The sequence below is a fragment of the Microchirus variegatus genome (genome assembly GCF_963457635.1).
Source record: "Microchirus variegatus genome assembly, chromosome: 3".
NCBI lineage: Eukaryota > Metazoa > Chordata > Actinopteri > Pleuronectiformes > Soleidae > Microchirus > Microchirus variegatus.
Window position 1 is genome coordinate 9,606,968 of NC_139804.1, and position 15,310 is coordinate 9,622,277.

The 15,310-nt window shown below is 42.7% G+C and overlaps 1 protein-coding gene across 1 annotated transcript in view; it reads right to left on the reverse strand.

Annotated features, from left to right (window-relative positions):
• Positions 1-15,310, reverse strand: part of cacna1ba (calcium channel, voltage-dependent, N type, alpha 1B subunit, a) — a gene marked incomplete at both ends in the record, with an annotated part of 225,712 nt that overhangs the window by 137,726 nt on the left and 72,676 nt on the right. Inside the window, 2 exons of the mRNA XM_083887152.1 lie at positions 2,972-3,075; positions 13,463-13,650. Of these exons, the coding sequence (XP_083743278.1) occupies positions 2,972-3,075; positions 13,463-13,650 (292 nt within the window). The remainder of the gene's footprint in view (positions 1-2,971; positions 3,076-13,462; positions 13,651-15,310) is intronic.

A 15,310-nucleotide genomic window follows, 5' to 3' on the forward strand; every position in this document is an offset into this window, starting at 1 on the left:
GCAAAGAACATCTGCTGCATGACCTCCTCCTTGACTGCAAGTATGACTTTTTTATGTCTAACTGAGATGTGGCAACAACTTAATGATTTCTCTCAGCTCAATGAAGCTACACCACCTGGGTTTGTTTACTCCACACAGCCCCGCATCAGAGGAGGAGGTCTCGCGATAAATTATTGCATCTGAAAACCCACATTTTTAAACAGGCCAACTCCCTCTAACGCTCTAACTCTCTACCCGTTGCTGTTATTATTTGTTATTATTATTTTGTTTTTGTACGGCGACCTTGAGTGTCTTGAAAGGCGCCTTTAAATATAATGCATTATTATTATTATTATATAGTCTGCTATAGTGACTTGACAACAGCTGAGATGTTGTAATATTGATGTGTGTGTAAGTGCTGTTTTGAATAAGCAGCTGTTATGGTCTGCATCTTTTTTTGCTCCCTCTTGCGCAGTTGTTCCTTATCCACACTGCGAGCCGCACTTACATTAAACTTTGATATCAAGTGGGGGGCCACAAAATATTGTCCCACGGGCTGCGTGTTTGAGACTACTGCTCTAAGTGATTCTGGAATGACATGATATTCGGCATCTGGTTTGATCAGTAAGCCAGGCTTGAGGAACATTTTGATTCTTGATGTCCTCTCTCAGCTCGATGGCTGTGTTGGCTATGACATCATTGGGCATTGTGACTTTTCAAGGTCTGCAGCTCCCTTTTAAGAGACTGTTTTTCTTTGGCAAGTTCATTCATGGACAGGTTATCTGGATAGAGAAGGAGTTTTCGCTTTGCATCGGAGATGATGTGCAAGGCTCCAGCAAATTCACTCTCCAGATTTCGTATTATGTGCTTTGTGGTTGATTCTTTAACTTGGACTATGTCTTGGGACTTCATTGAAGGCACCAGTCTCGAAGTGAGACGAGTAATTGTCATCACACAAGGATTGTCAAAAATCTCTGTCCTGATGAAGAGGAATATCTAATTGTACGACTGTTTCACAGCAGCTTCATACTGGGCATCATCAGCAGCATCGCCACCATCATCTTCAGTGTTGGCAACATCTTCTTTGTAGACCTCTTTGGTGTATATTTTATAGCATGAATTGTGGTAGTGCCCTTCAGCTGCGACAAAGTCTCTACTCACTATAGCAAGTATTCTGCTGTCCATTTTCTTTTGGGCTGCACCCCTGATTTTTGCACCAGCTTGCAATTGGCCACATTGTATCAGTGCTTCTCTTGTCTTCTGTCCTTTTAGATATTTGGAAGTCTTCTGGCAAGAAACACTCTGCAGGATATGTCCAAGAGGTACTTAAGGCACATTCAGTAGAGCTGCTGGGAATTGGCCTTTCTTCATGGTGAAGATACTGCGACAATTTCTGTGGTAGTAGCCTGCTGGAATCTGTCCTTCAGGAATGTCCTTTGCCATTTTCAAAACTGGTGCATGTTTTTCTTATCTGCCCTGAGCAGTATTTTCGGAGTCAGGGTTGTTAGGAGAAACAAGTTTACATTGATCATCAGAACAATGGATGATGCAGACCCTCTGTGGTCACAGATTTGTGATTTGTAGTGTTAAACGTAAATGAACAGTTCCCAGACGTTAATAGATACGACCAAGCTTACTAATGAGAAATATGTAAATATAAAGTCTAATCTTCTGTTTATACAAAATGGCTAAGTCAACTTTTTAAAACATAAATGATGCAGGCCTTCATCAATCAAACTTACAAAGAAGCTTCCACAATGTGTTAATTGTGTTAATGTTAGCCTCAGTCTTCAGCCTTAGCAATGCGGAATGTCGTCTATAAACATGCAACACAAACAATTGGCCAATCGGATATTTTATTTGACATTATCATTAAACATACATTACCTTGTTTGAAGACAGCATCAAGAGCACAGGTGAAAAAGATGTCTTGGTACTTTTTTATGCCGCATTTCAGGCACAGTGCCATGTAGTGGCTTTTGGGAAACAGTTTCCACTTGCTCACAGTGTTCTATTGCTACTTAGAAATCACCACTTGATACAAAAGCTGAAGTAATCAAATGAAGATGAAATCAAGATAAAGACTTATCTGACCCAGTAAATAATGCTCATCTATTTTAAGACTCACAATGACCTGGAACAATGATATTGTAATGGTGTATTATACATTTCCTGAATCCTGGGTGGTCCTGATAGTGTTGTAAATGTTGTATTTTGTGTCCCTGTTGCTCCTAGAAAAATGGTGTAAAATTGTTTGTGGTTGACTGTTCTCCAGTGACCTCTACATTGGTCAGAAAGATTCACATTTTAGCTTGAATGAAAGATTACATCCTCCCCTTTAAAATGATACCAAAGACATGTGAACCATTGATAGATGTCCTGTAATGAATCTAAATGTAGGACATGCACCAGAATCTGAAATGCAATTTACAAGAAGGGTGGGTATACTTCATGAGCTGATAACAGCTACCACTCAGGAAGGCTTTCATACCAAAATCTACATCTACAGACATAGATCTTTTCAGAAATGTCATGAAAGTTTTGTCACCTTGAGTGGTACCAATATCTAGTCTGGCCCATAGACTATATCACCTCTTCTTTCATCCACCAGCTGCCGAACCTGACCACTATGGAGCGAGGCTTTGTCCACAGGTCGGAGGGCTTCGGTGTCAGAGCTTGATGTGCCTTTCCAATCTTGAGGTCTCCGACTTGTAGAAAGTCGAGTAAAGTTTTCAACTTTATTCAGTTAACCATCCATGTCAGTGCACCGTAGATGCGCAGTTTTGTTTGCGAACCACAGTATTATTCGGTTTGCATCACTTGATGAAGTGGGTGGACTTAAATATGCCAATGCGCGTGGAAAGACGTGTGAAAGAGTTTTGTGGGCTCAGAATGTTTGTTTTATTGGCAAAGTTTACTAAGCCCGAGGTTTCTTGTTTCATTTTCTCTTGAATAAAAATGAAATGACAACATCATCTCAGGTTGCACTTACCCTGACAGGACACCGAGCACCAGATTGAGCATGAAGAAGGATCCGATGATGATGAGTGGGATGAAGTAGAGCCAGTTCCATGTGTTCCCTGAGGCATCGTTGGCCTGAAAACATCAGCACAGAGACAAACAGAATGTCAGTACTGTTGATTTGTCACAGTTGAAGTGTAACCCTGGATTTCCACTGGACGCGGAACGGCCGCGGAACGGCAGCAGCGGTTCTGCTTCGTCCTCTCCCCAGCGGCAATCCCCACCGGGCGTGTAACGGCAGCGGCGCGGAGCCGTGGGAGCCGGCGGTATTCACGGAGGATCGCGCGATAATCTCAATCGGACGCGAGTTCGCGAGATCCAGCGATAGACTGTGTGTATAAAGTAAACAACAACAACACAGCTTCTTTTCATTCTCCGACGTGGAAGAACTGTTGATCTGGTGTCATAAATGATTTTATGTTTCTCCACTTCAACAATCAGTCTCTCGTCGTACATTATGACTCTCAGAGACGCTCTGATTAATTGACTGATTACCTGACAGCAGCGGTGAGGACGTAATGTTGATGTGAAGTTGTAACAGGCGATATTACCTGCGTATTGTGTTTTATTTTGAAAGGGGGGCGGAAATGTTTTACTTTGATTCTGTGTCGCTTTTCCTGTCTGGTGCGATCTGCTTCGTTGAAATTTACCAGGTTCAGCAGCGGCAACGGAAAAAATAGAACTGATTCCTATCGATAGCGCTGCGGCGCGGCTAGCCGCTTCTGGGCCGCTGCTGAGACGCTCCACAGCGCGGCCGTGGGAATGCTCTCATTGATTAGAATGGAAGCGATTTGCAACGGCGACCGCGCCGCTGCCGTTCCGCGGCCGTTCCGCGGCCGTTCCGCGTCCAGTGGAAATCCAGGGTAAGGCTCATATTGGGGCTACTATTAATCATTTAGTAATGGCTGACAACATTAATTGTGACTAGTCTTATTATCCATGCATGGGTTTGAGTGTGTTTCTCATAAAATAAAACAAATTTCAGTGTTTTAAAGGTGCATTATGTAATAAATCTAAAGCAACTGGCCATAAAATCCTCCTAATATGTCACAGAGGACCAGGAATAATGTTCATATAACAAACTGAACTCACAATAAAACTAGTACAACAAAATATTTACATTAAAAAATATATTTTGTGCACCCCACCGCAAAGTTGTGTTTATGTTTTGAAATTATGTTTTGGCATGAGGCACCACCCACCGCCGTATACCAATCATTGCAGTCAGTAGAGTCTCAGCTGCAGAGCAAACCCTGGTTGCCAGGTACGTCTGAGCTACAATGGCAGAGAAAACGAAACCTAAAAGACCTCGGTATAAATGTCAAAAATGCCAAGACAAAGTTTGCGGCAAAGCGAGGGTCTATATAGGACATGCTTTTGAACGGTGGAGACAGTTGAAAGCTGAGAGGAATTTCAAAACAGATGCAGAACTGGCTACTTCTTCATATATTTTGAACTGTCGAGTTCTGTTTTGAACTGTTTCCTCGGTTTTGGAGGTCCGTGCTCTCGGATTTGGGACTGTTTGTCTGGCACGGAGCACCACCACTGCAGCCGCTATGCTGCCCCCCGCGCTGGACCAACACAATCCACACGCCGGTTTGTGTCATCTGAACCGCCGGTAAGAGCACACTCGCCCGGAGCGGGGACAACAGCGGTGGCGTTTGCTCGCACATGCTCCGGGCAGCTCGGCCGCGGTTCAGATGACACAAACCGGCGTGTGGTTTGTGTTGGTCCAGCGCAGCACGAACGTGCTTATGTCAGCGACTGATTACCTGATTCCGATCAACGGCTGAGCCTCTCCTCCAGCAGCCGCTGCCTTCACTGACACAACGGATTTCCAAAACTGAGGAAACAGTTTAGAAATCTGAGGGAACTGAGGGAGACTTAGCCAAATTCGAGTCCTCTTTAGGTCTTTGCATGTATATCGCCATAAACTATATAACGTTATAAAAGGAGAGGCAAAAATGAAGGACAATTCTGTCAAATACCATGCATAACTTTATTCCCTAGTCAACAGCTAACGTTACTTTACATTATAATACATCTTGATCTTTACTGAGAGAACAGAATTGTGTGTCTTAGAGCCACTCATTTATGATAAAACGCTCGCCATAGTCACTCCTCACCTGTAGCTGACAGAGGACACGCCGCTCGGGCAACCTCGACTCTGGAGGGGAGGGGGGGGAGTGGGAGGCGGGTACGACTCACCACAGTGTTTTGATTTTGAGTGTAGTAACCGTTTTTGGCCACGTTGTTACAGATGGCGCCTTCAACTTCTTACATATGAACAAATATTACATTCAAACCATTGTCAATTGAGTTCACACAATGCTGATTAAGTCAGCTCCACAGGACTCTGTGTTTCTGAGAATAGCTGTGAATTTGTGACCTATAAAGGGGACCATTAGACAAATTTCGAAATATAGTGCTATATGATTGTCTTGCATTATACTGATTATCACAAAATCATTGTATTGTGATAGTATCGGTATCATGAACCATGTAACACATATCGTATCGCGAGGTAACCTGTGATTCCCACCCTCATATACTGTATAGGATTTGTGGATTGTATCAGATTTAACATTTTTATCAGTCCGATATATGATCCAGTGATTCTGACCAGTATCGGACCAATACTGACACTGAGTATCTGCTCCTCTCTAGTAATAAAATGGATAACACTGTGTTTGCCTTCTAACTCAGCTGTGAATTGGTTTTCGGGAAAACTGGGCCAAACTTCAAAGCTATAACACAGTCTGTCCTCATTTGCTTCCATCTCTTCTGTAAGCACTGGCTCCATTAAAAGACAATAAAATGTGTGCCTGTGTTTGCATGTGTGTGTGTTGTTTCTGTTGACGCAGTGTAATGACAGCTCCAGCAGTCACAGTCCAAGGCTCAGGTTCTCTGTTGTTCCTTCCAATGCTGCCTGAGGGCTTCTCACTGCATTCATGTTGACACAATCCTTCACTCACACTCACATTATTACATTACAGAGGTTCATTTGATTGCTTCAAATTGTCTGGTGACCATTGTCTTGCAATCCTTTATTAATTTCTCATTTTGCCATCCATAGATTTTCTCATTGTTCTCCTAGATAAAGGATTACTCTCACAAGCATTGTTACAGCCGAGCAGCTGTAATTGCTTTGTCTGCACAAAAGAGACACCGTGCACAGTGGCGGATCTAGAAAATTCTACATGGGGTGGCAAAGCGGTGACAAGAGGTCTTGGCAGGGTGGTATGGGAGGACGGTACATAATAATCCACAAATGTAAATGGATTTAACATAACAAATATAATATAAAATAAAAAGTGCAATAATCAAAAATAATAAAAAACGTAAAAGGCTCCCTGTCCCTGCCTCTGTCTCACTTTCTGAATCTGCAGCAGCCTCCTCCTCTTCATCCCTCACATCCTCTTCTCCTTCTTCCTCGCCTCTTTGGCTGCTGTGCACCTTTCTTACTAAAAACCCTTTCAACGTCCCCACTTTTTGCTCTCCTTTTCATTGTGAGAAGCTCTGGTTATCCTTGTTTCACCTAGGGCCATGTAGCTAATACATATAACAAATCAAAAATCTAAAGATATTTATTGCACAGAACAGTTATGTTTAGACTACTTAATGCTATTGTATTTGCTATTTTCCCAGCTAGAAAAGTAAAGGATGTCAACTGGTTTAACTCAATTCTGTGATAGGTGACAGTCAGTGGTTTTATAGCAGGTCTACTGCTTAGCTAATCAAATCAATATGATCCAACGAGCTCCAACAGTGTAGTGTGTTGTGACATAACGCCCGCAAAGCAGCGACCCTGTGCAAACATTATGGACTAAAACATGACAGGTTTTAATATATTGTATGAAGCTGTTGTTGTCTTTACTAAAATCAAAACTAATTAAAGAGCAAAACGCTCTTACAAATCACCAGCGAGTGATTTCACATTTAATTAATGGCCGCGCACTGACGCTGAATCACATGAGATTACATTAATTATAAATGTAACTTAGTTAAATTTGTGTGTTTAAACTTCACCTGGGGAAACTGACTTCACCCTCAGATGGTCAGGGGGGCAGTGCAGTCGCTCCTCTCTGTGCCGGGATGCAGGGCCACTGCAGCAGACTCACTGTGTGTGAGCCAGACTGTGAACAGCGCACTGCACATTTGATGCAGGGCCGTAGCTAAGTGAGTCAGGGGCCTAAGATTATATTTACAATTATTGACTTTTGGTCAATTTATTGTTTGTTCCAATACTTTGAAAAGCTTGTGGACATAGTGGCAGATGTTTCTACAAGTAAAGTTTTTACAGTTTTTCTCAATTGTTTACACACAAATATTGGTACTTGAGACACAATGACCACAACAGGTTACTCATGCACCAACCCCAACCCCCTGAACCAACTCTGCTAAACTACAAGCACAATTCCTGTTTTACACTCAAATTGCAGCTCTAAAACACAATTTTTTCAATACACTACACAAAATTCTCTGCATTTGGCACAATTTTCATGAAGAAAATCTTGTTTTCACAAGGAACACACTGTCATTCAAAATTCTAAAGTCAATTTCCCTACTATACAAACTGACTCATCACATGGGAAAACACCTGTCACACAGGTTTACAATTCAGTACAAATCAGTGCGTTAGCATAAAAGGGCAACAGGTGAGCTCTTCTGTTTTGTATGTAGACCACTGTATGTGCAACTTTGTGTTGGTTGGGATGGACACTGTGTACATTATTTTTGTGGGAAATAAATAGGAATAAAATATAGCATGCAGTTAAACAATCAGGTGAACAGAATAGTTCATGGAGACCGGGGACTCCATAGCTCTGTTGGGAGGCTTCAACGCCCACGTGTGCAATGACAGTGTGACCTGGAGGGGCGTGATTGGGAGGAATGGCCTCCCCGATCTGAACCCGAGTGGTGTTTTGTTATTGGACTTCTGTGCTAGTCACAGTTTGTCCATAACAAACACCATGTTCAAGCATAAGGGTGTCCATCAGTGCACGTGGCACCAGGACACCCTAGGCAGGAGGTCAATGATCGACTTTGTGTCATCTGGCCTCCGACCGCATGTCTTGGACACTCGGGCGAAGAGAGGGGCTGAGCTGTCAACCGATCACCACCTGATGGTGAGTTGGATCCGCTGGCAGGGGAGGAAGCTGGACAGACTTCCCTAGAAGAAGCAGAGGCTGGGGACTCAGAGGTCGACTTATTCATTACCCAAGCTGAAGTCACTGAAGTAGTTAGGAAGCTTCCCAGTGGCAAGGCACCGGGAGTGGATGAGATCCGGTCTGAGTACCTTAAGTCTCTGGATGCTGTAGGGCTGTCCTGGTAGACACGTCTCTGCGGCATCACGTGGCAGTTGGGAACAGTGGCTCTGGACTGGCAGACCAAGGTGGTGATCCCTCTTTTTAAAAAGGGGGACCGGAGGGTGTGTTCCAACTATTGGAGGATCACACGATTCAGCCTCCCGGGGAAAGTCTATTCCAGGGTACTGGAGAGGAGAGTTCGGCCGATAGTCGAACCTGGGATTCAAGATGAACAATGCGGTTTTCGTCCTGGCCGTGGAAACTGGACCAGCTCTATACCCTTCGCAGGGTGCTCGACGGTTCATGGCAGCGGCCGCAGTAATGCGGTCGTTGTATCGGTCTGTTGAGGTGAAGAAGGAGCTGAGCCGAAAGGCAAAGCTCTCGATTTACCGGTCAATCTATGTTCCTACCCTCACCTATGGTCATGAACTTTGGGTTATGACAGAAAGAACAAGATCCCGGATACAAGCGGCTGAAATGAGTTTTCTCCTCAGGGTGGCGGAGCGCTCCCTTAGAGATAGGGTGAGGAGCTCTGTCACCCGGGAGGAGCTCGGAGTAGAGCCGCTGCTCCTCCACATCGAAAGGATCCAGCTGAGGTGGCTCGGACGCCTCCCTCGGGAGGTGTTCTGGGCATGTCCCACCGCGAGGAGACCCAGAGGAAGACCCGGGACACACTGGAGTGACTACGTCGCTTGGCTGGCCTGGGAACGCCTTGGGGTCCCCCCGGAAGAGCTGGAGGAAGTGTCCTGCGAGAGGGAGGTCTGTGCGTCCCTTTTCAGACTGCTGCCCCGCGACCCGTCCCAGGATAAGCGGTAGAAGATGGATGGATGGATACCGCATCGGTTCAATTATGAACGGTACCCAACCCTAGTGACCACCCTTCCTGTGTCTGCCCTTTTCAAATTCAAGCCATGCATGAATCGTTGTATCAAGATGTTATTGGTATCGTAGACCATGGAAACAAACAATAAGGGCAAGTTTGCAATAAAGTTCCCTGAAAACCAGGTTAACAGTCCCTGACAAAAACCTTGTCACTTATCCATTTTGTAGAAACAACAGCTTATAACCTGACTTGGTGGTTGAATGGTTCATATGAAAGTTAAAACCCTCCCAAATTATGTTTTATATACTAGAATACATTTGCTTCACTGAATAAATTCTGATCATTTAATGAACACAGAAAGATTTTGGCAAGACAAATGTTTTGTCGCCTACAGAGAGTAATGTGAAAATTTACTTCAAATACAAATATATGTTGCATAACATCAGTGAATTAAGTAGTGGTGCTTTGAGGTCCATATTTAATATCTTGTATGACTTCCATGAGCTTGAAGGACTGCTTCCATGCGGTTCGACAATGATTCATAGCATTTATTGATGTCATCAGTCATCTGGAATAGCAAAGAAAGCCTCCCAGAGTTCATCAAGATTCTTTGGTTTCGTCTTCCATGCTTCCTCTTTCATTCTACCCCAGACATGCTCAATGATGTTCCTGTCTGTAATATGTCTCTATGTCGTAGAGATGGAAGCATGCGATGGAGAACCATCCTGCTGCAAAATTTGACCCCTTTTATAGATGGGAATGTAAGAGGTACCTAATGCTTCTTGATATTTTAGGCTATCGATATTGCCTTCCACCGTGCAAATCTCTCGCACACCACCATACTGGATGTAACACCAGACCATGATTTTTACGAAACCACACTTAAAGGTGCATTATGTAATAAATCTAAAGCAACTGGCCATAAAATCCTCCTAACATGTCACAGAGACTCAGGAATAATGTTCATATAACAAACTAAACTCACCAACAACAACAGCACAGCCAAAAAAAAATATTTTGCAGACTGCAAATCATGTTTATGTTTTGAAGTCATGTTTTGGCAGGTGGTGCCACCTACCACCGTCTACCAATCATTGCAGTCAGTAGAGCCTCAACTGCCGCACAACCACGGGTTGCCAGTTACGTCAGAAAACGAAACCTAAAAGACTTTGGTATTTGAATTTGAATGTAGTAACCGTTTTTGGCCACATTCTTACATATGGCACCTTTAAGGCTACATAAGTCCATGAGCGGCCACCTGCCGCTCATTCAACCATTCACAGTCATCTTCACCCAACCATCGGCATCAATCCAGGGTTTGGTGTCTACGACAGAATGAGCTTGTGTATATGCGTCAGTAGGGATACACCGATCCACTTTTTTTACATTTCCGATCCGATACCTGATACTGCCGATACAGATACTATTCCGATATGGTTTGCTTTAATATTATTATCATTGTTAGAGCCATTTGTGACAGAATAACTGTGTATTTTGTTTGTTAAGTAGAAGTGCTTTGTTAAATTTTGTTTGTTAATTAGTGCAGTAAGCCCCGGCCTCTGATTGGCCGTAGAGTTAACAGGCTTGCCCTGTGGGTTTTTTAGTTGAAGCTGTGGAGCCTTGAGAGCACACAGTAAAAACGAAAAACGGTCTACAGAGTTTTTGTTGAAGTAGGTGTCAACTACATGCTTGGACTCTATGGCTTAAGTGGGCATTGTAAAGGGAAAGGACAGTGCCAGACTAACATTAGTCAAAAACTCAAGCTCAATAAGGATATAAAGCATACGGATTGACTCCTCGTTAAGAAGAGAAGATGAGGAGCATTGAAAAAAAAAAATACTCTTCAGTTATGGATCAAAAGAGACGCACAGATTTTCGCACAGAAATATGTGGAAGGAAGAAGCTTAAGGATTTAAGGAAAATAGGGCAGTTTGTGTGCATTAAACTTGAGGCTGCCATGCCAATAAATTGATACTGCAACAGACCTCCAGAAGAGGGCACCAAAGAAACACAGTAACTTTTTTCAGTAACAAGTAATCTAATTGATTACTCTTCTCATTATTATAACGTTATCGTTACTGCCAAAAAATGTGGTACTATATAGAAGGCAGACCTCTGATCCGAGCGACAGAGAAATATCTTGTTCCTCCTTGTCCTTGGTGAGGGTGGGGGCATGAGACAACCTTAAAAGTGATGACGATTGGCTGAGGTTGAGTAAAATTCTATGGTAAGCCAATCAGAGGTGAAGTTGGGCGGTGCTTAGTCTGCTTACTCACGCTGTGCGCCGCAAAGGTGTGCAGTAGTGTGGGAAATAAATTGTTTTCCTGTTCCCCTGGATGGTTTTAGTGTAAGGCTTACTGTATGTTGTTTAAGATAACAATAAACCAACAGTCAAGCTGTGAACAAATGATGGGATTGTAAAAGCAGGGGTCGGCATGAGGTGCACAGGATGACATGTGTGGGCCATAAAAAAAGTGTGTTGTCTTGTTGTAACTTGCTTTGATGTGACTGTATATATGTTTGAGCTCTCTGAAGCAAAGTCAGAGAACATTTAGACCAACTTTGGGACAGAGTCTCTCCTTCATGCATACAGTAAAGACACGATTTAACCAACACCGATGACTCCAATGAAATTTCTTTCACAGTAGAAAAAGGAATGGCGAGCCCAAGTGCCGTAATTTCTATTTTTTCACACACTTTGAACCCTGCGGCTTATATAACGAGTTTTACGGGCTAACGGCTTCCACGGGGCACTCTAGCAGGAAGCTTGAGACAGAAAGGTGGAAGACATAATACACCAAGAAGATGCTATTGCGAAGATCATCTTTTGCTCAAGTCTGCCAGTGGATCCTGACAGCGTGGGGCAGGGTGAAAAAATCCCCGATCACCATTGGTTTTCGAAAGGCTGGACTGTTGCGCGAAGAAGAGACGAAAGTGACAGTGAGAGCGACAATGAAAGAGAGACTGCGTCTGAGGAAGTATTTCTGAGTCTGTTCAAGTCCAACACTGAAGAAGACAACTTCAGTGCTTTTAGTGTGCAGGAGGAAGATGAAAATAACGAAAATGCATTTATTTAAGGTAATTAAAAATGACGTTAAAAAAGTCTTTCACCATACTACCCCCCACCCTGCAATGAATTATAATTGCTCCAGAATAAACAGGCTGTGTGTCCTAACACTCATCTCCAACAAACCCAGTGATTTTTGAGAGGCTGCGTTTGAAGGATGTGTGTCAGTGTTTAAGATGTAACCTGAGAGCAGAACTACACAGTAGTTGTACACGAACACCAGATTTTGTGTTAAATTTGAAATATGAACAGTATAATGTTTATTAAAAATAACATTTGTTTGAGTCTTTGTCTCAAAGTTCAAAAAACAGGCCAAAACATTTTACTTATACAGGCCTTTTTTCCCACTTGTTTCTTTCTGGCTACAAAGACGCTGGTTCCTGCAACAGTGCTAGTGAAATTACCATAATAAGTATGTTTAGCACAACATGTCATTGCGGTAATGTAAAGTGCTTGTGTTGTCTTGCGTCATTGTCTGCGATGCGCTCGGTGTTAGAAGAAGAATTAAATAATTGAAGTATACCTTTTTTATAATCTGCGAATATAACACCTATAAAAATACAAGCTAATAAATGAATTTGCATGAATCAATCTTCAGAGACCAGGGGCCTCATGTACAAAGACTTGCGTGGATTTCCTACTAAATCTTGGCGTACGCCAAAACCCAGAAACGGTCGTACGCACAAATAAATTCAGATGTATCAAAGTGTGCGTACGCATAGATCCAAGCACGTTCCCTTTGCACATCCCAAATCAACGTGGAATTGAGCGCACATGCAGAGGTGCCAAAATCCTCCCTGTCCACGCCCCATTTACATATGCAAATCAATTTAAATAGACCCTGAGATTCACCTCTTTGATCAAATAACGCACTGAACAAAGGAAAGTAAAGGAATTTCACACAGTCTGAGCAAAAGATTCTAGTGAATGAATGAAAACGCGCAGGAAGATTTTGTTTGGTACACTGTCAACAGGCATAAATATGACAAAAAAAAGACGTCAGTGGGAGCGTGTGTGTGAGTCTGTAAATGCTGTGGGATCCGGGCAGCGCGCACACACACACACACACACACAGATTATAAAGAAATGGTCCGCATATTTCCACGGTCATTTCACGTTTCATACATCTGAACGTGAGCGTGGAAAAGGACTTACGCCTTTTTGTGCGTACGCAACCTTTGTACATGAGGCCCCAGATCTCAAACCAAACTGCTTACAGACATGCAGCTTAATGCACAAACTTTTTCCTTTAAGTGGGCTCACATAATAGAGGATATCCACCCATCCCTCCATGGTGATGCACTGGAAAACTGTGAGAATAGCGAAGAGGATGTTGTCAAAGTTGGTGATTCCAAAGTTGGGTCCGATCCAGTACTCTCTGCAGGTGGTGCCATTCTCACAGGTCCGCGCTGGAGCCTCCAGACCACATGGGAACTCTGAGGCCAGCTCGCCTACAGCCACAAACACAACCGTCCATAGACAGAGTCACATTCACAATTCTCTCTAAAAGGGAATCTCATGTTAGGATACATGACAGTGAATGCATCACACCTGGGTTCACATGCAGGGATACGCCAGATGATTCATTTGTTTAGTCTTATTATTTTAATGATACATCACAGATATTATAGTGACCCTGATACATGTTCTTCATCTACTCTTGATCTTTATTGACCTTGTGTAGTGATTTTATGTCTCCATGGTGTCACTTCCAGACAGATCTACAGCACATCTCTCCAACGAGAGATACGTCCTTATGTGTACTTGGTTTTTCCTATCAAAGGTTTTTTTTTTTTTGACAATTAAATTGTCTTAGAAAAATTTGCAGGATGCTAAGCTAAGCTGAGATACATTTCATCGCCAATAAACTCTGATATACAGTATTTGACATCAAATTATGATTCTGATTTCAAAAATGTTCTATGGGCCAATGGGACTCAGGTTTTTGGAGCTGTTGTTCTGGAGCTGTATGTATAATTAACAATTTTATCAAGACAGGAAATTAAAATATTAAATCTATTACTAAGTTATTTGGTAGTTCTGGTAGATCATTTTGTGAAAAAACAAGAATCTTTATAAATCAGGAGGTACTGGAGTATGTGTCACTTTAAAATAAATCACCTTGACTGTGTGCTGGCAGGCATTTTCTGGTAACTCACATAACTGAAATAGTGGCCGAGAACAAAAAGACAACTGATGAGAAGATAGAGGTGAGGACAGAACACAAATACACATTTTACACGTACGCATCAAAGGCTCAAAGTCGTTATGTAATTTAATCAACTGCTTGTTTTACTACTTCTTGTTAAGGACTTTCCATTAACGCCACTTGATTCTAAATGTAAAGCGCTTGGCAACATTATACATTATTACGCTGTATATATTTTGACACACGATTTGATTTGGAAGAGAATTTTACACCAGATACCCTTCCCAAGGAAAACATCCCATTTATCTGGGCTTAGGACCAGCACAAGGTGTACACTGGATGTGTCAGCCCACTGTGGGAGACTGAGGTCAATTTAGAGTGTCCATTTATCAAAGAATAATGGGGATTGTAAGTATATTATTATTCACTTGTTTTTTTTTTTAACAACATGCATTCAAATACATTAAAACTAGTCACAAATAGGCACAGATAGGTTGGTGCTGTCGATTGTCCACAAAAAGAACAATATGATGATGATAATCATACAGAGCCCCTAAAGTGACATGGAGAGAAAAAAAAAGGAAACGTTTCGCGTGCTCATGAGATATTTTACGTTTTAAATGTCTTTCAGACACAACCTGACTGTGACGTAGAGAGCAAGTAGAGTCCCAGGCTTAAATAGAGCCAAACTAACTTCTGTCATTTGCACACAGAAACACAAACCGAAAATGACTGCAGTGGATGATCTCACGGACAATTACTTTCTGATGAGCACAAGAAAGTATTGTTAACAGCGGCAATCTGGCAGTTCCCCGATCCATAGTAAAGGGACCGCTAACTCCTTAGCTTGGGTTAGCTCATTCGGCAACAACAGAACAACTGTGGGACTCTGTCTGCGTTGAACACGGCACTTTTTTTTTATTACTGCAGGGTGATGCACAGCCTCTCTGGGTACAATGAGA